The 26,742-nt window shown below is 43.0% G+C and overlaps 1 protein-coding gene across 4 annotated transcripts in view; it reads left to right on the top strand.

Annotated features, from left to right (window-relative positions):
* Positions 1 to 25,004, top strand: part of satb1b (SATB homeobox 1b) — a 58,615-nt gene extending 33,611 nt beyond the window's left edge. For all 4 annotated transcript variants that reach the window (XM_063487025.1, XM_063487024.1, XM_063487026.1 and 1 more), the window contains exons 9-13: positions 1,359 to 1,571; positions 4,607 to 4,678; positions 5,128 to 5,283; positions 20,498 to 20,704; positions 22,539 to 25,004. In XM_063487025.1, the coding sequence (XP_063343095.1) occupies positions 1,359 to 1,571; positions 4,607 to 4,678; positions 5,128 to 5,283; positions 20,498 to 20,704; positions 22,539 to 23,159 (1,269 nt within the window). In that variant the 3' untranslated portion in view covers positions 23,160 to 25,004. The remainder of the gene's footprint in view (positions 1 to 1,358; positions 1,572 to 4,606; positions 4,679 to 5,127; positions 5,284 to 20,497; positions 20,705 to 22,538) is intronic.
* The last annotated feature ends 1,738 nt before the right edge of the window (positions 25,005 to 26,742 follow it).

The raw sequence follows: 26,742 nt of genomic DNA on the forward strand, positions 1-26,742 counted from the left end.
TGTTAGGAATTAGTCCAACATGCCTTTGGAGGATTATTTATTAGGTTTGTGTTTCTTCACAAAGTCTGCATTAATAAAAGGACAGGGGAGGGAGGTGTTGATTAGCAGGGTGAAGAGGCCTCTGTCAGTGCAGGAGGTGGATCAAAGGAGCAGAGGTCGCTTTTTTTATGGGGTGGAAACTACTCAACTAAAGAGACAGACAGAAATGGTTGATGGTGAAAACTGATAAGCATGTTCACACTAAAGAATGCAAACAGACACACACAGAGTTCAAGCATAAAAAGGATATACTGCTAATCTGTCCTCTGACAATGTGTATCCATCAAGTACACAGTCACACCAATAAAAATGTGTGGTTTGTTCACACATGTCTGCATACCACAGACCTGCATATTTTAAACATGACATATATGGCTGCATATATTTTAATAGTCACAGAAGAAACACCGCCAATCGCATATTGCAGTTCTGTTCATTAGCCCGAGAGGACTCGAATGCTTTAAAAATAAATAAATAAAAGCACGAATATGTTTTTCCCATCACTTTGTTTTATTACCAAATCACACGTATTGATGGTGAGAGAAGCGGAGCGATGGTTTGCACAGTGTGTGGCCAAGAGCTGATGAAAAGGCCCAATCACACGTCTCTGATAATGGAGTCATCGCCGTCTCATAATGATGGAATTGAGCGCTATTGAAAAGTAAACAGAGGATACACTGATTGCCCGCTGAACAAGACAAGATGTTTCAGGCGAGTAGCTCCGCTCTTATCCAAAGCAGTACACGACTCAAAGAATATGTCCAAGATGTGCTAAATACCACCCATGTGCGATGGGTTCAGAGGCCACACACAAGTTTCAGTAAAGTGGGGTTTTTTTCCCGTCATCTCCACAAATGATCATGGATGAAGTGCTTTAGACTGACAGAACAGTATTGTTGTACTTCCAGACAAAAGCCCTGCAGAGAGTCATGAGGATATGATGGGATGATTTTATAACATTAATAATGGACTGCTCTCTGTAGACAAAGCTCCTGCAAGTCTGTGAGAGGTGGAGACTCATATAATCAGTTGACTCAGAAAAGAAAGTGTGTGTGAGAGCGTCACAGCTCCATTGTCATTAGAGTCTCCATTTACACTTTACTGTCTTACTTAAGAACCCTCTAATGTGATTATTCTCCTTATTGGTTACCACCGTGACCCCTGCTTCACATCTATTTCCCGCTCTGGGAGCCTCTTACTCTCTCTTCCTCTTTCACTCTTCTTTGATGCTGCTCTCCGTCCACTGCTCTTTTGCCACCTTTTTGTTTCTTTTGGTTTTTTTTTAAAATATATATACTAAATGTGGTTTCATCATGTAGGGCTTACTGTCTGAGATCCTGCGTAAGGAGGAAGATCCCAAGACGGCGTCCCAGTCGCTGCTGGTCAACCTGCGTGCCATGCAGAACTTCCTGCAGCTGCCGGAGGCCGAACGTGATCGCATCTATCAGGAGGAGAGGGAGCGCAGCCTCACGGCGGCCTCTGCAATGGGCTCCGCTCCGCTCATCAGCACCCCATCCAGCCGACCTGTACAGGTAAATTATTGTTTCTGTGGATGCTCTTCTGTGGTTATACAGCATGTTGTAATAACCTAAAAAAAACTTGCTTAAGTAGAACAGGCCCCTGCTGCTTATAGTGGATGCTGGGGTGGTGGATGGGTTCAACCAGCAGACAGACATGCAAAGTTATGGAGCTTAAATACACCGCCAAATTAGGACGGTGTACTTGACATATGATGTGAGATGAGGCTGTGCTCCATTGTTAGCAGAAGTTTGATGGATAAAACACAAAGCATCAGCAGTTGTAGTAAATACTTTGTCAACTTTGGAACCCAAAAATCATGTAATATTGCCAACCGAACCCAGATGTTTATTGCCATTACCCTGCTTATTAAACTCCACAACTATTCTGTTGTGTGGCCAACTCAAAGAAAACACTTTCTGCTCCGAGTCAGAGTAATCTGAAATGAAGTGACAGTTCTTTAAAGTCCTGTGGCTGACAAAAAACAAAGAAAATCAAATTTCTACACGGTTATAGTTTTCAGTGTGCACACAAAACTCAGGGGTGATAAATCTACATTTCTACCCCATAAAACAACATATGTGAAGGGATCTGTTCCTTTGAACTGTTGAGCCAGCTCTGTCGAGATGTTGTTGGTATTTCATGAATGTGTTTACATGCAGTGAGCGACGGGTAATGGTATGCACGTGTGAGAGCAGGTTGGATTGAGCTGAGAATGTCTGTCCGTCCGTCTTTGTGTTGGGATCACAGACAGACAGACAGACAGACAGACAGACGTGTGAAACAAACCTCGTGACGCGGGCGCTGTTTTAGAGGTGCTGCAAACCACACAAGGTCAAACAAAACGCTATTTCCTTTTTCTTTCTTCTTCAGAAGATTCAGTCAGTTGGTATAAAACATTTGCGCGATGTTAAATATTTATACTGTACAAACACAGGCACCTCATGCACTCATTAGCACACTCTGTTTTCTGGGACAACAACAAGCGTGTGTACAAGAACAACCCCAACACATTGTTTCATTGCATACTTCACATTCCCCTCTATTGTATCAGCCTCTCTAGAAACACGTGGAACAAATAAAAGTCTGTCAGTGGTAAAGAGAACATACTTTACATTCTTCCTGCATGTAAATGAGTTGTGCATCATCCCCGCCCTCACCACACAGGTGAGAATGGTGCACAAATGATGGATAATTTTTTGTGCTAATTTTGACCTTTTACCATGCATTAGGCAGCATTAACAGCCCTCCCATTTCAAAAAAATAAAGCTCACTCGGTGATGACAAGCTCTGTGAAAGATCAAACATCGTTTAGTCAGTGCCTCTTTCAAAATCGCTTCGTACCACAGCACAACTTTGTACCCTCGCCGCAAATCAGTGTCCCTCATTTGAAAGGTATGTGGCAACTTTCTACCACTTAAGCCCATTTGAAGTGCGGTCAGCTGCATTTGGGAGGTGAGAGGGCCAGACAAAGGCTTCTTCTGTCCTGTCTCCGGTGAAAATTTGGCTTTTATTTAGGTGCGGAGGAGAGTGAGATAGAAGCCCCAGCCCACCCATCTTAAAAATCAATCTTCCCTCTGAAACGGCTCAGCGTGGTGGCAGTGGCCGGCTGAAAAGAAAGAGTCGCACTGTGAAGCAGCGGTGCTGAACTTAAAGCAGGACCATTTTGCAGTTCACGGCTCATCTTTACAATCTCAGGCTGTGCCGGCACAGGACGGGAACTCAAAGCAGGAGAGTGAACTATCGCACAGGAATTAATTGATGTAAAAAAAGGAAAAGATAAAGAAGGTTTTGGCAAAATAATCTGCTTCTAGTGTTCGTGTTAGTGTCCTTAAAGCCAAGGCAGGAACGTGGAACTATGAAGTGCCTGTTAAGTTCATGTCAGGCTTATCTTAGCATATCTGCAGTGAGCTCACAGAGCTGCAGAGGCACATAACGAAACAAAATAAAACAGAAATAAATCTCCAAGGCGGAGAATAAAGGCAGTGGCTACAGCACGGTGTAGAAAATTCAAATCCTGCTTTCTGATTTTTATTTTCACATCACTCAAAATACTGTTGGCACATCAGTACAATATCTCAAGGCCTAATATGCTTCACCTGTATGACTTAAACCAATTGACATTTATCATATAGACCTGTTTTCTGTCCTTCCCTCTCACGCGCACACACAGATTTGCACACTCATACACCTGGCCATCTGCCAGCCTCTCCTATGGAGCAATGCGGTGTGAATTTAAGCACATAAATCAGACAGGGTGGCAATTGAGCCTGAGACAGAGGAGGGTTTTTATTGGCCTCATAAAAACAGATGCAGAGGTATGTTTCTCTCACATGTACCGATGGCTCGGCTCGACTCTCCCAAAGCCAGTTAGTGCATGTCTCTGCCTTAACAATTTGCTTGACATGGTATCCTCCTGCTCCCACTGACAAGCCCGTGTCGAGCTGTCATAAAACAGGATAAAAGGCCCAGAAATTCTCAGACATTCCACTTTCACCACAAATTTCAGAGATTGTTTTTTAACACATAAAGGGGCTCGTATTAGGTGTCTAGACAAATGCTTGAATATATATGTTTTTTGATCACCAGTTCCATGGTGAGATGGTAGCTGTTGGTGTTATTATGGTTTATTTGAATGCCATTTACTTGTACCCAACCCTGTCGATGGTTCCTTTCAAAAAGACTCGTATGGAATGATTCATATGCTAATGCTTCTTGGGTAATGCTTTTATTAGGATACTTGTTACCTTGTCAAAGGATTTTCGTCAAGATGCAACAAGCCGCTGAATGAAGATGATTTGATTTCACTTGACTTACATTTATTTTTTAATCACCGGCTTGACATAAGAATAATAACGTTTCACACAACACATCTAAGTGTTTTTGAGCAAAGTAAGGCTGGCGCTGTGTGTGGGTGTAATCTACACTCGAGCGCGCGGGTGTGTGTGTAAGAGGTGGCTGCATGCATGATCATGTGTTCAGACAGATTCCCTTTATTATTATTTTTTCTTATGTGAGCCTGAACAAATATGGTTGTGTTGTGTTCTAGCCCCGAAGGGAAGACTGTAACAGCGTAAGGCCGGAGGATTGGAATCCCCGAATCCCTGTGGGCATTTCACCTGTGAGCAAACAACTTCACCCCTTCACTTCCCCAACCCCAGCACTGCCAACTGAGCAGATACATTCTCATTGAAAATACAACTCACTCTCATTGACAACAATATCCCTATGTCAGTGCAATTTTAGTGTTTTCTATGTTTATGAAGCTGGAAAGTTATTTTTCAAGCGCGAGGCAAATATTAATTTCTCTGTCTTTCAGCGCAAAGTGTTATCAGAAAGTCTGGAACAATAAAGTTAAATTACATTACTCTGTTGCAGTATTTAGTAAACCAACTGTCACACGACACTAATAAAAAAATAAATAAATCTTCAGACAGAGTAGAGATTCCAGGTCCACACATGCAATCTAAACATGTCAAATACAAATAGAATCTTATATCTAACAACATATTAGAGTTTAATAAAACCGGGAAAGCCTTTAAATCAAATGTTTGTTCTTTTTATTACCAGGTTAAACCGTCACCGCTGCCCAGCGAGTGGAACGGCAAGGCAGACAGCTGCATCCTCAACATCAACTCCACCATCTACGATGAGATCCAGCAGGAGATGAAGAGGGCCAAAGTGTCCCAGGCCTTGTTTGCAAAGGTGGCGGCCTCCAAGAGCCAGGTACTGAAATACACACTAAAGAACTGTCGCAAATTGTCCTCTGTGTTTAGGTAGCATCATTTGTTAATTGAACCGTCCTTTCTAAAGTAGAGCTGTACTGATATGCCATAAATCCAAGCCTGAAAGTCCAGACGGGCATATGTAATTGTCCAGTGTCCACACACATGCAGACATTGTGTTTAAAGCGAGAAATTGAGGACCTTTTATCTCTGATTGGTGAATTCTGGTGAATTTCCTTCAATGCGTGTGTGCAGGAAAACTGTACATCTCCATCAAAGGTTGGAGACGGCGCATAAGGAAACTTAGCTCAGTGTATCAGTGGAGCGATTTATCGTCATAATGACACATGTCTTCTTTATTGTGGGTTTGGAGTTTAGCAGTCGACACTGTTTCAACACCAAACAAACCTGTTTATATTAGCTCCACTCAGTTAGATGATGATGGGAGCCCCTGTCATCTTCTCACAAAGAGCGCAGAGCTCACACAACACAAGCTTGTGTGTGTTGGAAACAGAGGGTGAAAACATAGCGCCAGTTTAACTCTTTATTAAAAGCAATTAAAAATGTAGCACTGAGGACTTATTATTAAAGGTTTTCGTGTGTCTGTCGCAGGCAGAGTTGGGAAGATTTCCACAATTGTGCTTGATGAAGAAGATGGTGGGGGGGAGAAATAGATCACCAAGGGCGGAATAATCTTGAAATATCTGCAAAGGCTTTATTTTTTTCTTGCTGATTAGGATGATTATAGCCCCAGATAGCTTTGTTTTACCAAATTGCAGTTTGATGCACAAACCACTGTTTTTGTTAAGGAGTTCAAAGACTCCTTGGAAGGATGGAGAAAGAGAAAGGGGGAGAGTGAGGCGGTCGCAGTATTAACTCGCTCATGTCTCTCTCTTCTCAAATGACGGTTTGTCTGGGAACAGGTTTCCATCATGCTGTCTCCACCTCCCTCCCATCTCTCTGTCTTGCCCCTCTACCTCTCTCGTTCCCCTGATTTCTGCCTCTCTTTCACGTTCCATTCATGGCAGGCGGGTGTGAATGTGAATTGAGCAGCAGATAAGAAGTGTGCTAATTATGCCTCTGAAAAGGGGCCTGGGAGAGCACTTATCTCTGGCTCTATCTCGTAATGGGCGCTCCCCGGGCAGCTGGTCCTCCCCCCTTACTACCCAGCCGGCATTGCCACATCTACCAGCACCGCCAGGCCAGCGGCTGCTCCTCCCCAGCAGCACCCACGTACTCTGAAAATCAGATGCTGGGACGCAGCTTTCAGCTGCAGTTTCCTCAAAAATATTCAAAATGAAATTGTCAATATAATTTTTTTAATTTAAAGCAGGACAGTGGGTTCATTGTTTTAGTTTCATGCTCTGGGCAGACAGTTCAAGCATTTTTATCTTACTATCCTCAATGCCAGCATCGCAGTCTGGATAAAAAAGGGTTTCCTTTCCCTCAGTGCTGTGTATAGTATCACTGCCATACACAAAAGTAAATAAATATGGCACTTTGTGTAGGCAACCGCAGGGCTGCAATGATATGTTAAATGATAGATTAGCTAGTTTGCTCATCAAGCAATGAGTCAATCATTTTTGTCACGTCTCGTTGTAAAGATTTGCGGGAAGAGTTATTCACCACAACTGAAATTTACGGACGTCCCTAAACACCTCGCAAACAGGCAAACGGCTGTGAAAGGTGATACACAGATATAGCGTTACTGTATTGAATAGAAGATGCCTATAAGGATACAATTACTTAACACAAACCATATGGAGCAAGTCTGAGCAGCAGAGCTAATGCTCACTGAGCCAGTTGGTAACTAATCAAATGTAATCTCGCCCTGTATTAATCACTTCCTCTGACATGCAGATAAGGAACAAAGTTGTATTTAGTGAGAACCTTTATTACCATCTTTGTACTCAATTTTACTGCAGTGTTTCGTACAGATTGAGAGTATTCTTGTGGCTGTGAGTGATGAAGCTGCAGTTTACCAATATTCTCTAAATGCCTCACAGACAGGCAATCGGTAGATGTGAAAGTGTAATAGAAGGCAGCTCTTAGTCAAAATACAAAGACTTGACACTGCACTAAATCAGGTCTCTAGCAATACACCCGAAGCAGGTGAACAATTGTCAAGAAATGAGAACAAACCCTCCCGCTACCCACACACACATACACACACACACAAGCCCGTTCAGCTATCTTAGTGAGGACCTTCATTGACATAATGGTTTCCCTAGCCCCTTACCCTAACCATTAAAAATGAATGCCTAACCCTTACCCTAAACCTAACCATAACCTAATTGTAATCCTGACACTAAAAATACATTTTGAGCCTCAAACTTGTGAGGACAAAGTGACTGTTGGTTCTCACAAGTATAGTAGAATGCAGATTTCGGTCCTCACAAAGATAGCTAGACAGGAACACACACACAGATTCCTAAATAGATAAGAAACAAGCAGACGTCCTGTTCTCTTCCTCAGTGCGTCACCTTGGTTCCTGGGAAATTATGACGGCCATTTTTTTCAAAAGATTGTTGCCGATTTAACAAAACCAAGTGATTAGTCAATATAATAGTTATTGAGTAACGATGAAAATATTAGTAGATTTTGAACTATTAAACATGAAATATCATATCCAGTAAAAGTGTGCTGCCTTTATGCTAACTGATAAAAGATGGCAATAATTTTATTTTAACCAGAAAAAAACATTTTAAAATGTGGTGGTTTGTTGTAGAACACATACCCACAATATGCTCGTTAGTGATTAGCAGTGATTCGTGGTCTCTTTAGTCATACTACATATTATTGGCTACATTGGTTTCTCATTTTTAAAAGAGGTGTTGCTTTAAAAACATTTTTTAGGTTTTTAAAATGCTAGTATTGTCTAAATCAGTGAGAGGAACAGCTGAATGTATCCATTTACAATGTTCAAAATCATCACTTAAGCTTAGGTCAAGAGAGGTTTGCAGCCTTGCAGGGGAAAAAAAATAACCATCCGAGCCGTGGGTAGAGCACCATGCCAGCAGAGACTGCTGGTACTGTGGTTGGTGATGAGGATGGAGGATGGGCTAGACTGGCAGAATGCCCATATGGGGTCCAGGGAAATAATCATGGGGGGAGGGGAAGGAAGAGGCCTCATCACTGAAACTGGCACTGTCCTGTCTGCTTGGTTTGCATTTCAAACTCTGCCTGTTCAGCTCAGCTTAGGGTTTCCCAGTATGTTTACATAAGCATGGGACCAGGTGACTGGGACACATGCGAGTAGGTGCAAACCACTTAGTGTATTTAGCGTATCTGAGACAGCCGAGAAGAGGAGAACAGATCTGACAATCTTTAAGGAGAGAAAGATGGGAGATGGTGACCTGACGGAGGCCACGGGCAGCAGTACTTTGAGTAGAAAAGTTAACCCGAGCCTGCTCATTGGTTCACGCTCCACTGAGCGTGCGGTTAGGTGTGGAGCATGTACTGTGTGTTTTTCTGAGGAGGCACATTGAATGCGTGGACCAGTGCATGTGTACTCCAGTGTGCATATTTATGTCGGCTGGTGTTTGGGGAGTTTTTGGAACGCAGCCATTCTGTCCTCTCTTAGGGCTCGTAACCACTGAAGGCCTCTGCCAGTCCTCACCCTCCACATGCACATATTCAACGTTGCGTTTCAATCACTCTTTTACTGCCACATATTCAGAGTAGTAACTATAGAGCAGTGACTCTAACCCGAGCCATAATACTTTATCAGATTAATGTTTGCTATTTACTTGAAGTCAGAGCATTCATTTTTTTAAGCAATCCACAAAGCCATTCTGATTTATTAGGATACATATTGTGTTTACTCTTTGATAAAATCGGAATCATTATTCATGATCCGTTCCTCAATGATTCAGACTGATCGAACGCTCCAAGAATGCTCCATCTCCATTTAGCTTCAGGAGATGTCAGACTTGGAGAAAACAACTGCGCGCTGCTGGTTCAAATCCAGCGTTGACACTGCCAGAAGTTGTGCTATTTGCCAAACGGCCCATTTCATTTTAGCCTGCAGAGGTGCAAGCTATGATCTGGATAGCCTGGAGTTGATGTCAACATTATTAACTGGCTCAGTAGGGCTAGAGCACTATCTAGCAAGCTGCAGTGCTTTGTTTTCATTCATGTTAACAGGGGAGGCTTGCTGTGTTGGCTAGCCTGACAGAGAGGGCAGCTAATATTCAGCTGAGCGATGGGAGGTCGGCTGAGGGTGGGGTGGAGCGGATCGGGGGCATTGCTTTGACACGACTTTCATGTCTAAACATTCCCAACACTTCCTGAGAGGAACTGTGCGGTGGATGGAATCAGAGTCCCTGCTGTCATAAAACAAGCACCCTGGGAGCCCTGCGCACTGCGGGGCTCAAAGCCCTCCGACTCCTCAATGGCCAGTGGAGTACAGAACGCAGTCACCGCCACAAACGGCGCCCTCCCTCCCCATCTCTCTTTCTCTTTCTGTCTCCCTCTCTCACTCGCTCATTCTCCCCTGGAAGAGGCTACGCTAATTAGCCAGGCTCTAATGAGACAGAATGGCACTGATCTGGTCCGCCGCTGCGCCACCGGGGGGGCCGAGCAGGGGGGCTGGTGCAGTAGGGGAGAGAGAGGGGGGGAGGTTGGTGTATGCCATCTGTCACCCTGCACCCGCCTGGCACGGCAGTCCCTGGAGTGGAGGAGGGGGGTGGTGGGGGGCCGGTGATGGCGGGGAGTGAGTGCCTCGTTGGTCTAAGGATATGGACTATTGGGTGAAGGTGGGCGGCGGCGGCGGGTGGGGATACTGATAGGAGGAAGGGAGGGTGACCGCATAACTGTGACTGCTTCATGTTTCCAAAGTTGCTAATTTCCTGTTACGAGTAGAATCCGCTTAGTGGTTTTACATGTTTTATATGGACATGAAAGCTTTTCTTAGCTTTAATCTCAGCCAACTATACCAAACCAGACACACACATGCAGCTCTGCTCCATCCAGTGGCTGCTTTACAAGAGGGGCAGATGGCTGACCTTTTCGGTGTCTCTGTCTAGATTGTGACCGTTCAGAGGTTTGTCTGTTGTGAGGAGCTGCTCGGGGTCGGAATATTGAAAGTCGCATTTTGCATAAAAAATCGGTGGCATCCATAGATCGTCAGAATCGACAGTGAAGATGTTACACTGGTACTTGTTACAGTTTTGCATCGCTTCCCACAAGTTTGACTTTTCCTGTTACACCAGTGTTGGCATCAAGTCCTAATTTTTGTTTGTGTGCTTCTCCACACCTCTCTCTCTCAAATTAGGCAGATCAGAGTGAGCATATCACAGCCCCTGGGGATCTAAAAGGGCCGTGACTGTTTATTAATTGATTTATTTATTTATCTCCCGTGCCTGCTTGGTTATTAGGTTGCCATGGGAAACAGGCTAGGCCAGATCCCCTCCATTATTAAAGACACAATTTCTTGAACTGGAGACCCAGCTGTCTGAATAATTAATTTAGTGAACGAATTATCTTGCAAACGGTAAGTCTTCCCCTCCCTCTGAAATGAGCCTTTCTCTTATTGTTTAATGGACAGTGGAATTCCCACCAGCCTGTTTTCTGAGCCCTCCTCCTCTTAGTGGGAGCATGGGGTCTCACTGAGCATGCTCAGAGCACTTTGTGTCTCTCCTGCCATCTCTCTCACTTACGCCTTACGTGCCACCTCTCACCCCATCTGTCTCCAACCGCACAACTCCCTCCCCCCTCGTCGCCCACCTCCTTCCCTGCAGTCCAAACTAGGAATCTGCCCCGACTGTCAAGACTCCAAATTGTCTCATCCTCATCACCTCTAGTACATTACTGTATGACAAATGTTTCGTGGCGCACAGCAGCTGTTAGCCAGTTCACTACATAACTGAAGTAGCACTAGAGCTCTCTCGATAAACAAGCCTAACCGATGCTTATTCTGTCACACAGCTCACCTCACTAGTTCTTACTGTTTTCTGGCTTGTTAGAAAAAGTTACTCCTATTCCACTGACAGGCACAGGGTTTTGCTAGCTTTTTCTTTCCTGCAAATGTTAGCAAGCTAACCCACTCCCACTGTCTCCACTTCTCCTGACAGACCACACAGGGCTTGTTCTGAGGCCCATTCTCGCTAATCTGATCAGGCAGGCAAATACGCCGGGAAAAGCGCTTTAATGATCCCCCTAATTACCTCAAGTCAATACCAACTGTATTATTAGACTCGGGGAAAATATTCCATTAGGGTGCCCCCCGTGGGAGTCCCCCCTGTGCGCGCTGATGTCACGCGCTGCGCGCCCCCTACGCTTGTAATTAATTTTATTTACACACGCAGGAATGCACAAGGTCGCACCTGCAGCCCGGAGCCGCCCGACTCGGCCCGCCTAATCAGATCTGTCATAATTACCATTCTGCATGCTTCTGACACACGCCGGGAAATATTTCAATTTAACTACAGCCACTAGCTCCGGCAGATGCAGCGTGAGAGAGAGAGAGAGTGTGTATCTGTGCTAGTGTGCGTGCATACAGAGTGTGAGAGAGGGGGAATTGCATGGGGAGATATTAGGACCTATCTAAGTCCTCATCCTGCTTATGTGCACTTGGTTTTGCTAGCATTATTTGTTCTCCCTCTGTCTTTCAAAATCTCCTCTCTGTCTCTTTGCTTCCTCTAAGGATGACTGCCTCTCACTACTAATCACTTTATCCACATTGAATTCTATTAGTAGGTAAATTTACAATATACTGCATGAACTGAGCCTGACGAAGGGCTTTCAGCCATGTTTCACAGAGGCATTTGAGGTTTTTCAGCTATTTTCTCGACATTTGAAAATTGTGATTTTATTTTAAGACAAGTCTCTTCAAATTGAACAGGAAATAAAAAAAAACATATATCTTTTGTCTGACTTTAAATATTTGCTCAGTTTCACTAAAATCTGCAAACTTGTCGACAATTAAGAACACTTATTTAGCTGACATAGACAATTTGCAGGTTCTCTGCTATTTCAATCCCTAATTCAATAAGATCAGTCATGATTTATCAGCTTAATTATGCTTTGATATTAGCAATTAAACCCCAGCTTTGAATTAAATCTCAATCAAGCTCTTATAATTGATGGAATCAGACTCCATGTAGGTGCTTTCTGCGTTTGTAATGTTGCTGCAGTTGTTGATTATCTGCAGTTCATCTTCGATGTGTTTGTTGTCTTGTGTGCATTCATCCTCCATCTGCCTCAGCAGTATTGAATAGAAAAGATTATAAACAAGAGGTAAATTTGTGGATGGAGAACAGTGTTTGAACATTCAGTGTGTCTGTGCAGACAGTGCGGATATACAAATATCAGCCCACCACCAGGCTAAACTAGATTATGGTGCAATTTCAACAATACTAATATTTGATACAGAGAGACACGTGTACTGTAGCATCATCAGTGACTCCATTTTCAGCCATTTTGTACACATGAAAAATCTGTGGTGCTTTCCTGGACAAAGAGTCCACTAAAATGTGAAGTTTACCTTCTTAGGAGAGAAAATATATTTCCTGCAAGTGTTTGGTCAGGACTGAGCAAAATATTACAACAGTTTAATTTGTGGATATGCAAATTATAGCCATTTTTTTCCTCGGGCTCGGGCAGCGCATTCATCCTGCAGAGAATCAGGATTCTCTGCAGGATGATGACTGTGGGAAAGTCCCTGGTCGTACAATTGTTACTGTGTTATGTGCAGTTGTGTGTGAAGAACTTTGCTGGAAAAGAATAAAATGTGTGGTTAAAAAAAAGAAACTGTAACCACACAGATGTTTAATGTGCTCCATTTTTGATGGACTGGTCATTTGCCTTTGGTTATTCTTTATGCTCCATCTGCCTCTATTTGGTTGCTCGAAAATACCCTCAATGCTTTATTGGTTCGGCAGCCATGACGTAAACTGCCACACAGAGCTAGTCGGTATTGTTTCTGGGAAGGAGTGCTGACACAGAGACAGGGCCATTTCCTGCACAGTCATGCCTCGCCCTCACAATGTGTGTCGCGTTAGCTGTCAGTCTGTTATTGTTGTCAACTTGCTTATTGTATCTGGAAAGGTCGCGACCCCTCTTCAGAAAACGCTCGCTGTTTGGCTAAGACTTCTCCGTGTCACAGCTCGAATAGAGATTAAATGTTTGGCATGTATGATTCAGACTGGCGAATCTCTCTCCTAAAGCTCAGCCACTGACATCCTCACAAAAGAAGATAGTAACACAATCTGGCAACCACAATCTGGAAAGCATCCTCTCTGACAAGACATCAGAGTCATATCAACGAGATTTAATAACTAAAAAAAATAGAGTTTTAAAGGCAAGTTTCTAAAGATTTAGATGACTCAGTTTTTAATCCTTAAAAGCTTTCCTTAAGAAAGAAGCGTACTAGAAATTTCATCATTAATTTCTGCAGTCGCAAATCCAGCCATCCTTGGGGCCTGTCTGTCATTTTACAAAGATGGTCGTTTGATCTGTTTGTTTTGTAGTCTGCCTCCTTCATGGGGGCCTAGGACCTGCGTGTGAATTAGAATCAGATGGTGAGGTTATGAAAAATTATGCAGAGGTAAATAAAAATGTGGCTTAACAATAAATTCAACTCTTTGATCACCATCTGGTGAACAGCCTTAGATACGATACAAAGAAGGTGGTATATTATTAGAAAGTAATAAATGCGCTGAACGTTTTTCTCTCGATCCATTGGAAATGCCTAACACTTTCAGTGCCGTGTTGTCTTCTGAAGTTAATATCCACTCATGAGTTGTCAGAGAAAAAGCTTAGAGAGGCAAACTAGTGATCTGGCGGGTCCCTAGTTTCTCCAGAATTGATCAGATTTAGTATTGGCTCTTTAGTATTGGCGTGGTCTTTCTCAAAAACTATGCATCAAGACATAAAGTCTAGCCAGAAGCGGCATTATAAATGCAACATAAAGCGGCCTGAAACAGAGCTCAGTAATCTCCTTTTCAGCAACATTGGATACATTAGTATTTTGTGATCTAGCAAAGCCATTTCCAGCACAAACCTTCTCTTAAGTAAAAGAAATAATGCAAACACGATTACTTTGCATTACTTTGGATATATGATGAATGCACAGTTCAGTAATCTTTTCCATTCCAGTAGCGAGACAAATTTGTATGTTCAAATCTTGCTAGCAGACATTTTTAGTGCAAATCTTGCCCTTGTCCTGATCATCTGCCTATCACACGGAGAATGAAAGAAAATAAACACGATTACTTTGGCTACATAATAAATTCCCCACATAACCCAACATATTCATCTAGCTGCAGCGGTGCAACGATAATCAATGTGGTAAATCCTTAGCTGAACTGCAAATTAATTCCTTCCCTTTAAGCATTGATCACTGGATCACCCCCACAGAGGAACATATATTTGGATTAAGGCCTGTCCTTTTGCTAAAGGGCTAGATGGAGTTTGTGGGAGTTTGTACGTTTGCTCCGAGAAGGCAAACAACACAAACACAATTGAGTTGAACTTGAAGAAGTGTACATTTTTGTCACAGAGTTCATCTGTTACAAGAGATGGGAACAATGTGCTCTTAGTATATTTTTTGGCCGTCCTTCCAATTGCCACTGCAGTTCAATTAAGGCTACTGACCCCGTTTCCACTGCCTTTTCATCCTCACTGTATGCCAGAAACAATTCGTACAGTCAAAGCTTTTCTGTTTGCATATAAAGACCCACACGCCGCAAAGGAATCTGGCCCAGAAATGTGCAGTCAATTATTGCTTATTGTTGCGGGAGATTCGCATATGCCGAAGCATCGGGAACATCTCAAGACTCCACCGTCGTCAGCAGATGGGCGTCCACCGTGCCGTAATGTATTTACAACACGGCGCACGTTACCTCGCAGGGTTGAACCTGCGTGCGCAGACACTGGATTGGTGTGCTCGGGGAGGAGAAACAGGTTTGAACATACCGTGTTATCGGCTGCGTTTATCTGCATAGTGTTGCCTGCCAGTGCTGGGCCTCTGCCAGGTTCAAGGAGGAGGAAAGACAGTGATGCATTGTCTTCCCCTTTCTTTTAGCTCGCTCCCTTATTCAGACACAGGAGGTTTGTCTGGCTATCTCAGAAACCGTCTTCTCCTCCAACCAGCCAGCCACAACAATAGCCACAATCATTTCTTCATCACCGAGTTTCCCTTTTCATTTTTTTGTGTCATCTTGGCCTTTTTTGTCCAGATGGTTAAAATCCAAATGGTGCTCAAAGTACTTTTTGTTGGGTTGAAAGTGAGGCATTATTTTTGGTCACGCAGTAATCTGAGAAAGGAGGGCGGGAAAAACCTCAAATGGCAAATTGATGGACATCTGTTGGCTTATTTTAGTTATTTATTTTTGCGGTGGCCGAGGTCAGCTTGATGGGGCTGATAACAAGCAAATGAGATTAGGGGGAAGGTGTTGGTCCAGGCCATGTGACAGACCTCTCCCTGTCTGTCTGCCTGTCTGTCCACTCGGCCTGTCTCACAGCAGAGCCAGATTGTTTTTTTAACGTTCCTCCGAGCTTCCATGTTGGGGGTGTTTGCAGCAGTAGTTTGGTGGCGAATGGGTGGGTGGGTTGAGCGGTGAATACCATGCTGTTCTCTGACAGAGCAGGCCTATGCTCTCATTGGCAGCTTGTGACTGCAGCACACATACACGGTGTACTGCATTGCATAGCTGGGTGAATCTTGCGCATGAATTCAACTATTGTGTTGCAAGGAAACCGTTTCTCTCAGAACACCCGGTTACTATTTATATCAATATTATACAATGGTCTGCTGAAGCTCATGGGGCTGTGCTCAGATCTGACCTCTAGGGCCCCGAGGTGCTCTTTTAATTTGGCACCCCATGACCCCGTAGCCCCATGAGCCACCGGTCATGTCTGTTTCAAAACAAGAAAAAGAATTCTTGATTGTCAGTCCAGTTGTTTGAAAGTAATTAATAATTAAGCAACAATGACCCAGAGGCAGCGGATTACAGCGCAATATTGTTGCAGGTGTGTGCCAACATAGCAAGATAATCCTATGCCTTTCAGTACTTATTGCTTCAATGAACCTGTTTGCAGCATCTGTGAGTTCAACTGAGAGATGTGCTTTGTATCCAAATAAACTGCCTTTCCAGTTCACCACTTAATCTGTGATTTCTGAGGTTATCTAGGTTGGAAAAAATGTGTTTGGATGGACGGGTATTTGTATAGTGCTTTTCTAGTCTCGCTGACCGCTCAAAGTGCTTTTTATACTACAAGCCACATTCACCCATTTATGAAACATTTTTTTCACTTTAAACACTCGAATGCTAATAGATACACGTGGGGGCAATTTGGAGTCCAGTATTTAGAGTATCCTAAGGACAAGCAGCCTGAGACCTGACCTCTGATCTCCTGAGCCATAGCTTTCTTTATTAGGTCAGCTGTAAAGCTGTTTGTCCTTAAATGCATAGTAAATATGATTTATTAACCCTTAAACTGAAGGTTAATTGTCAGTAAAAAGTCAGAATGTCATGAAGAATTGCAATTTTTGGGGTCAAAGGTGTGACTTTGAGGTCAAACTGATGATTCAAATGAAAACAACGCAACAGTTTTCACCCGAGAGAAAATTTAGTGGAAAACCGTAAAAGGCCTACTTTGTGGCGTTTTCCAAAAGTGCAAGTGATTTCCCACCATGGGCAAATTACAGGTGCGGCAGACGCAGAGGAGACTGAGGAAAATGAACGTTTACACCAGTTTTAGGTCGCCGTTCGCTTCCAGCACAGACATTTGTTAAGTCTGGTCATCGTTTTTCTGCTGGGTGTTGAGTTCTAGCTTGGCTGACATTGTTTTCTGCGGTTGCAAACTGTGAGGGGGGATGAGAGGTGCGAAGATTAGAACTGTAGAGTCCACCTAATAAAAATAAATCTGTTACTTCTGTTTCTGATATGAATGTAGGTTTGCTGTAACTGATCATTATCAATGTTATCAGCCAAAGACAGTGTAGCAAGTATCAGTAGACTTTTGGTTCCTGTTGCTGCAGCATTTTGTAGTCATGCGATATGAGAAAATGCCTTTACAACAATGTTGTTGTGAAACACTTTGAGAGAGCGCCGTATTCTCTATTGGTCGTCAAACAGGCCTGTTCTGAACTACCTGTTCTGTTTATTTATAGAGAGCCCTTAATGATCTTCAACAAAACACTGAGTACACTGCATTGAAGAGCCCTAGATTTTTGTTTTCTGGGCCGTATTGGAACACTTTAGTGGCAGGGGCAGCAAGTTCCATGATCCAATCAAGAGCAGTTGGTGCTTGTCAGCTGCAGTGGAGAGGCTCAACAAATTACATTAAACAATAAAGGGGAAAACAGATTTGAAACAGTATGGTAATATCAGTGGAGTGCGGGAATGTTGAACATAAAGTCTCGTTGATGGGGTAATTTTCGTGAAAAATAGTCATATTTAAGTAGGTTTTATATCAAATAAATTTCATGGTACGCCGTATTTTACAATACATTTGTTACTTTACTTTATCCCAACTTTATTTCTTCCAAAGTTCAAGAGGGAACTGCTCACTTCTTTCTCTCTCTCGCTCTCGTTGTCCCTCTCCATCTCTGTCCTCTCTGCCGTCCCCCTGCCTCTGCCTGGACTGTGGAAGCAATGCAATTAGACAAACACAAACAGAGCTCTTGAAGCTGGAAAGTGCTGACTGTCCACTGTCCGCAGTGTTGGACAGGGGCGGCGTTTAAAAACATTATTTTCTTCGTGGCACGTGATTCTTCCTTCAGCTCTGTCTATGGCAGCCCAGAAACAGTCGAAAGCAAAAAAGAGAGAAAAAAAAGCCACACAAACGAACATTCACACTTGTGAACTAATAAACTCTGTACTTTATTTCATCAAATGGACTTCCTGGCATTGGAATGGAGTTCACGTCGCGCCTTTGTTTGATTGGCTCTGCTACTTTGGGTTTAATCCTGCTGGTTTGGGGAGTGTTTGAGTTGGATTACTCCATCGTTGGGCTGGGGTACTGTTTCTCTGGCTTTGACAAGATGGTGTGTGGTGGTTTGTGTGCGTCTGTTTGTGTTTTTTTTTTGAGGGGGGGGGGTCTGTGTGTGTGTGTGTGTGTGTGTGTGTGTGTGTGTGTGTGGTGTGTGTGTGTGTGTGTGTGTGTGTTCTTCCTCACTACCGAATCAGCTGAAACCACAGACAGCCCAACTGGAGCGCCGTCCAAATCCCTCTGCATGCAAATTAAAAACGCAACAATAAACGTGGCAAAGGAACAAGGTGGGCACGCAGGCTTTATGGCCCCCTCTCCCCCACCTTTCTCTCTCTCCTTCCCTCCCTTTATGTCTCTCTCTCCCTCTCTTTCTCCCCCTCTCGCCTTCCTCCAAAACCCCTCCTGGGTTTGATGTGGCTTATGGGAGGAGTTGGAACAGGGGACAACCAAACTGCTGAGTTATCTCTTGCATGCAGTGTGGCGGCGTGGCTCTGCCCTCTGTGTGTGTGCATGTGTGTCTGCGTGCAGACCAGCAGCACGGTGTAATCCTGTGGAAATGAAAGGTGCTGCCGCGCACTGGCCGGGAGATTACAGCGCCGCTCTGTCGCGCTGCCAGGACAGACTACCCGACTGAGAGAGCGGCCCTCTGTAACACACACACTCGCACACCTCGCTGCCTGTCTTTGACGCCGCGTTTCCTCCTCGCTGCTTTTTGCTCCCCGGCCATCCCTCCTTCTTCATCCTCTCTTGTTCCTTTACAGCTCTCTTCTAGCTTCACTACAATTTCATGCCCACATCACTGCAGGCCCCCCCACTTCGTTACCCTTCTCTCTCTCCCACGCAGCTCTTCAGTGCGTTATTTCCTTTCACTCTTACTCACACACTCACACACTGGCCTGCTGAGGTTTAGGTCATCACGTCTGACCACGTCACTCAGCCCCTGTAGAGCCCTTCTGTCTGTGCAGTCCTCAGTCTTTCACTCGGCTCCATGAGCAAACATAAACACACATTTAGCAACTGTGACCGTGAGGCGTTTCTATTTGTAAAGAAATGAAAGGGAAGTGAGATTAGTAGTTAGAATCGAGTAACACCGATGTTACCAACGCTTTAAATAATAGTTTGACCAAGCAACAGTTCTGATCATTTTTTATTTTTATTGTGTTCTCCCTTTATACTGGGGAAGCAAACATTTTAAATTTTTCATATTTTGACAGCAAAACGTAGACTGACTTTGCTAAGTCTTCATGTTTTTTGCTGATTATGTGGATATCAGTTGACATCAGCAAAATCTGATGGTACCAATAGTAAGCTGACATATTGGTGCATCACTACCTGCAGCTGTTTTTATGAGCAATAATCCTGCCCACTGATTTCTTGGTCATTTCAATTTATCATTAGATTCGTATGTGTATTGTATCTTGATCTTCAAACATCCAATGAACATATGAACTCGAACATCTTGATTATTTTAGCAACTGATTAGTTCCCTATTTAAACAACAAAAATTTAATATAACAAAGAATAAAATATCAAAGCAGTATGACCAAATGATGTGATGTCTCTAAAAGGAGACCAACTTTTATCATGCATGTTTAAGTCACGTTTTCAAATACATGAACAACTACGAGTGAAATATATGTGGGGGGGTTTTCTGCCTTCCCCGCTGCACTTTGAGTGTTAGCGCTTCCTGTGTCGGGCTCTCGCTGAATCTTTTAATCACCAAGGTCAGACCTCTTTGTGCATTGTATTAATCAAATAAAGCCTTTTCTTAGTGCACTTGTCTTATACTGTTCTCAGCTCTGTCTTTCATGGCCCTCTGCTGGAGCATTTTAAACATGGGAGTCACTCACTTCCTCCCAAGGGTGCTACTCAATATGCCAGTATGTCTTTCTTGTCATATTAAAATGTTCCCTCCTGCTGTGCTGCTTGACCTTGTCTACCTTACGTCTTCATCTTCAGCTGTGTAACCCAAAAAAAAAAACCCCAATGGTGCATTTTATGAGTGTGGTTTTCGTTTTATTTTGTTCATTTTAGTGAACAAATGTGTTAATTATTTTGAAATGGTGTAACAGTGGCTTTTTCTTCCCCACAGTACTTTGATGCTTCCGATAGAAGCAGCTCTGTTTTAAGGTTTCGTAGTCTGGTTGATTGTTTGGCCTTTTTAGGGCTGCAACTGTGCTTAAACATTTTGTAGATCACGGTCCAAATTGCAGTACATTCTATTCTTACTGATTTGTATCCTTTTTCTCCTTCCTTTCTTTCAAATATTTTTCCAGGGCTGGCTCTGTGAGCTGCTGCGCTGGAAAGAAGATCCGTCTCCAGAGAACCGAACACTCTGGGAGAACCTCTCCATGATCCGACGCTTCCTGAGCCTCTCTCAGGCCGAACGCGATGCCATCTACGAGCAGGAGAGCAGCGCCGGCCAGCAGCACCACAACGAGCGGCCGTCGCACTTGATGCACATTTCCAGTGACCAGCTACAGGTGAGTGTGATATTTTTCACAAGATTATGACCTGAGCCAGTGCCTTTGGGCAAGGCACCGAGCTAAAACTACAACAGATGTGTTCCAGAACATGAATATTGAATCACAGCAATATGTTTCTGGGGCTGAATCCACTGGTTGGCTGTGGCTGATCACGTGTTGGGTTAACTGCTTAGTCTAAACTGCCCTTAGGTGTGGATGTCAAAGTAAAATATAAGGTGCTCCCCTCCCCCAGCTGTTAAAAAAATGGATAGATGGATCATTAATTGCTAAATCAAAGCAATTTGATTATTTGTGCTTGTGATTTGGATCTCTTTTTGGTACAATTTCTTATGAAAAGCAGTTTAAAGATATTATGTAACAGTGGAGAGAATCATTTTTAAAAATCCTAATGAAAGTCTGATTATTGTATCTGTGCATATCCTGTTTTCCAAAGGTCTGTGTCGAAAATAATTTAGTTAAAAAAAAAAAGGGAAACCTTAATTTTCCCCATTTGACTTATTCTTTCAGTAATTCTCCAGGAATTCGAATAAACAGCACTCAGGAGTTTCTGTGAACACATAAATTAACAACACTGCAACACTTAAAAGTTGCTACTTTTTAAGCAAAAACCGTTTTCAAAGATATCATTAGGCTGAACTTGCTTAACAGAGCTGCTTTATAAGAGACATCTGGCAGATGAATAGAAAATAACACACAGGCTCGGTTAACGGTCGAAACATCTTAATGAAGTACAATAATACTTCTATTAAAAGTCTGAGCCACAGCAGAGTGGTTGATTAGTTATTTGGTTACTTGGATACAATGGCAGCGTTTCACAAAGACTGTCATTTACTGGATATAAATAAGGTAATAGGATTTCTTTGACAAATCAGTTTGAGCAGCAGATATGGAATGAGGGAATTTTGTGCATACTTTGCATGCAAATGCAAAATGGTTGCAGATTGATAAAATAGGATTATTTCTGATTTAATGGTGCAGTTTTACAGTGTCCATAAGAGACTGGTGTTTAACTATTTTGTGCTGCTCTTTTACTAACGTGATACATTAGCCAAATTAGCTCACATTTGCTCAACAAGAACTATCCCGGCTCAGTATATGGGTACAGTAAAAATCACATCTTTGGGTGCATTTATGCAGCTGGCAAGCAGAGTCCCTGCAAAGTGCTGTTTTGCAAACTTCATTATGAAACACCTATCTACAGTGTCTGACTCAGAAATGAAAATAAAAGAGCGCCCATTTTGTGGGGTCAATAGAGACCACGAGTTGCCCACTCACTCGCTCTCCAACCACACAATGAGACATTTTACGAGTACTGTGTCATGTGTTTACACTAACGGGACTCTGACGGCAGAGCGAAAGCCATCGATAGCATTCTCACACGGCGGCAAATCTGCCAGACCATCGCGATGTGAATTGTGCACAGGGAGCTTGTTTATCACTGCCGGGCAATAGAGGCCGATAAGCAGCACAGGATATAATAGAGAGGCCAGTTTGCCTGTGAATTCCCAGTGTGCGTGGAGCTGATCGTGTCACTCATGTGTACGAGTATCTCTGCTGGTGTGTGGCTGTTGCCTCCTCTACCTCCACAATGAGACTCAATCTCCCACTACCAAAAAAGGAAAAACATCATATCTGCAGAACTGATTGCATTCAATGAGATATTACATGGAAAATTCCTTCAACCAAGTGCCTGTTCTATACACAGCAGGCCCATTTTTCCTCACAACTCAATTGATTTTAATGAAAGGCCTTATTAAGGCGCCGATAAGTGTTCACTGATAACATCCCCATCTCTTTTCTCTTCCCTCTTTCCTTTTTTTCCTCACTGCAGGCTCAGCCGCCTCAGACACAGCAGCAGCACCAGCCCTCCTTGTCCCTCCACCCCTCCCAACAGCCCTTGCAGCAACAGCAGCCCACCACCGGTCCCCGGTTGCCACCTCGCCAACCCTCCACCGCCTCTCCGGCCGAAACGGAGGACGAAGGCAGCCGCGGAGGGAGCATCAAATCCCGCACGGGTGGAGGCAAGATCTCCCTGGAAGCTCTAGGTATCCTGCAGAGCTTCATCCAGGACGTGGGCCTGTACCCCGACGAGGAGGCCATCCACACCCTTTCAGCCCAGCTGGACCTGCCCAAGCTCACCATCATCAAGTTCTTCCAGAACCAGCGCTTTTATGTCAATCACCCAGCAAAGGCACCCAAGGAGCCCATTAACAACAACAACAACACCACCACCACCGCAGCCATGACCAACAACACCACCAGCAGCAGTAGCAGCAGCAGCAGCCCGGCCTTTGAGGAAGAGCTGACGGACTTCAGGGAGAGCGGAGAGCTGCTGAAGGAGCTGGACGAGAGCACGCAGACCAACAGCACCATCTTCTCCATCAAGATCGAAGAGCAGCTGGGCCGAGGCGCCGAAGCCCAGTCCGAGTCGGAGCACGAGGCCAAGGAGTAGGACTCTCCCTCTGAAACATGTACTGAGAGTTTTCCTGTGCACACAGACTGGTGACTGTGCTAAATGTAACGCTCTGGCCGCCACAGAAACACCACACTGCAAACAAAGAAAAGTAGTGTTTTCAATCAGTACAGCATCTGGACTGTATGAGGAGTGGTCATATATATATCTATATATATATATATAGATATATATATATAGATATAGATATATATATGAACTCACAGTGCGAAATGAGTGTTCACACACTGGAAAGCCCATTTCAGACTCAGTAATACAAAAAGTACTACTTTTTCGATTTTGTAAAACTTGTATTATTCACTGTAAAGACTGATGCATCATTTAAATAATCTGCACAAAAAAATTATTAAGTATGTTGCCGTGGATATTTGCTGACTGCACTCTATGTCTGTTGTTTTACACTGACTTACTTTATCTTTTTGAGCTACTGATTATATTGAAAAAGGAAAAAAAAAAAAGTTCCCCTGGAGTTTGCTAGGACTTCGATAGGTGTTTACGTATGTGATGTTTAACTGGATTTTTTTTTTTTTTTAAGAAAATAGCAAATGAAATCAAGGACCATGTGGATGACAAGGCCTTAATTATGAGGTATCAAGTCTGGAGCCTGCTGGCAGATTAGTTATTCTTTTTAAAAAGCGCATAATGTGATTATGGATCACTCCAAACTCTGGAACGCGATCACCCAGCCCAGGTGCATCTACGAGAATAGCTCAGTCTCTTTACATATTATTTGTTAGGGAAGAAATATAAATATATATATATATAGACATTATATTGTAACTGTAAAAAAATACAGTCTTAAAAAACTATGCCAACAAATGCCTTGTACTATACGGCACTGCCGATGTTAGATTATTTTGCAAAACCTTTGTCACTGTAACTTTCTGAATCACCACACAGTTGGAAATGTGAATTTCACAATGTTTATGTTGTCTGACATTATTTATTTGCAGTTCATGCAGTGTTTCTGATGTAATTACTTTTTCTAAAAAAAAAACTAAAAAAACAGTTTATGTTTCCTTGTGCGCGCTCTCTCTCTCTTTTTTTTATTCCACCAATCTTGTTTCTATTTATAAATGTAATTTCAGTGGGCAGTAAAAACAAGAAGTGTCTTAAACGTTTTAAATGGAGAAATGTGCTTTAAAGGTTGCCTATAAAAAGTGCTGTATGTCAAGCAACTCATGCTACAAGCTTCACAATTAATGTTGTATGCAATTTTTACTATCATGCAAATAAGCTTAGGTAAAATGACTAACCTATAGAACACCTTAGAAAGAAAAACATATGCAATCTGTGTGAAAATCGATGTCTGCGATGTGTCTTCCTTTGGTTAAGAATCCAATTCAAAAAGCTACTCCTGTATAAATATTCTGTAAAAAAGTGTTTCTTTTTTATGAGTTCATTTCAATGAGAACACCAGTTATTTTGTTACGACTGACTGTTTTATAAGTGTTTCTCGGTTCCTTTCGGCAGAAATGTTCTAACTAGAAGTGGTTATTGATTGTTAATTACACAATTAAACTGTTTGTATTGTACCACAGATTTCTTGGCATTAACTTGACCAGGCTCTTTTGACACCAGAGGCGTGTTTGTCTCCTCTGGAAACAGGAGAGGAAACAATGTGAAATGTGGGGTTTGTTTTGGTTCTTCTTGGTTTTCTTTTTGCTTTTTTCTTTCAAGTTCTGCTAAGAAAGATCAACTCCAGTTACTGACTCATTCCGCTGCGATCACTGAACCCATGTCACTTGTAATATCTGTAAATATCACATCTTATGAATCATTGATTGTTTAATATTGTAAATATATTTGAAGTTTGTGCAAAAGCTCACCGTACAAAGCTGAATCGCCATTCTGTCATGCCTCTTCCTCCCAAACCGACTGTACCGGGGCTCTTCTGCTGCATCTCCACTTCTACATGCTGAGTGTATGTGAACCACCTTTGAAATCTAAAATAAATAAATGTTAGGTGTGAACACCTGTAATAGCAAAGCCCTCCGCAGGAAGTTCGGCTATAAAACAGCGCAGGTGTCCTGACCTTGCCGTAAACCCCAGGCGAGGCCAGGTGTCTACACCTTTAGGAAATTACCCCCACCCGTTCACACCCTGAGATATGTGCCAGCCTGTCTGGGCCAGCGTTCCCTTTGTGTTGTGCTGTTTTTATCCCATAAATATAGAAAGAAATCCACAGTGCAATGTTGTGTACGTTCACGGGAAAAGAACAATCAAACGAAACAGACATATAGAAGTGTCAGATGCTCTCCAGAGGACATCCTTTTGTCAGAGGTGATCAGAGGGTACACGATAAGTGTTAAGAGGTGATAAAAAAAACATTACCGCATGTCACAGAGCAAAGAGGCGCCATTATGCTTCATTATTTCTCCATTTTGACATTACAAATGGCTTACTCACTGACAAACAGAGGTGAAGGCACCAACAAACAGGAACTCTAGCGTAATACTCCTCCTCATTATCACTGTTTTCATAAGGATCAGCTATATTTGCCGCACGCTTACAAAAGGTTTTTCTACACAGATGGCTAATACTTTGCTCTAACAGTGGTTCAAGACTTGATTTCTGATGTTTTCTGGAAAAGTTCAGCTATAAAGTGAAATATCCTACAGAGGGGTTATCCGGTGTTCTCCAGCAGCTGTAAAAAAGTCTTTGACAAACATGGTGTTATTTCAGGGGATCGTGAGATGAGGTTTGCCATGACAAGAAAGAGCCAGTTCTGGGCTAGATGCTGGAGTTTCACCATGGGTGGGTATCATGGGTGATTGCTCAGAGAAGACTGGCAAGCACCGAACAGGTTTGATACTCCATCTCCATTAGGCTGTTCGCTGGCTCTCCACGGCACCAAACGCACTTCAAAGACTTTCCCAGATGTCAAAATAGAAATCATAATTACGACAAGAATGGTGACTGATGAATCACTGACTCCGTTACCCCCGGGCGCCTCATGCTGTTGCTTATTTAGAAAAAAATTAGCAGGCTACACAAATTTACCAGAAAGCATCTATAGATGATGCCACATCATACTGTGGTATGCCACCGGTGGAAAAAGAAGCCCAGCAGATACAGTGTCTTCTTGTGATATTTGTAGAAATCTTCAGCGTCAGAGCAAATAAACAGCTTCCACATAAAGACGTGGCTGGCAGACGGTGGGCTGGAGAGGCTGAGGCCAAAATGCCAAACAAAGTTTAATTTTAACTAAATTCACAGGTATGTATATTTGGAGTCACGGGAGGTATCCAACTGTAAGCGGAGATATCATGTCACATATAAAGTGATATTTTACCTGCAGGTCATAGCAGCTTAATGGATTTGGTGTAGAGCTTTGCCTTACATTTACACAGACCAGGCGTGGAAGTTCAGCAATAATGCAACATACACAAAAAAGTCTGTTTTTTAATTGCGTGTCAGTTTTACATTCATAAATATATGATATATATATATTTTATTACATATATTTTTGACTGACAACTATTCATCTCAATTAGGTTTAGTGCTTTATGTTAAAATTATGTTATCCAAATGAATGGAAGATGCACATTTTTAATATTTG

The sequence above is a fragment of the Pelmatolapia mariae genome, linkage group LG10_11 (genome assembly GCF_036321145.2).
Source record: "Pelmatolapia mariae isolate MD_Pm_ZW linkage group LG10_11, Pm_UMD_F_2, whole genome shotgun sequence".
Classification (NCBI taxonomy): Eukaryota; Metazoa; Chordata; class Actinopteri; order Cichliformes; family Cichlidae; genus Pelmatolapia; species Pelmatolapia mariae.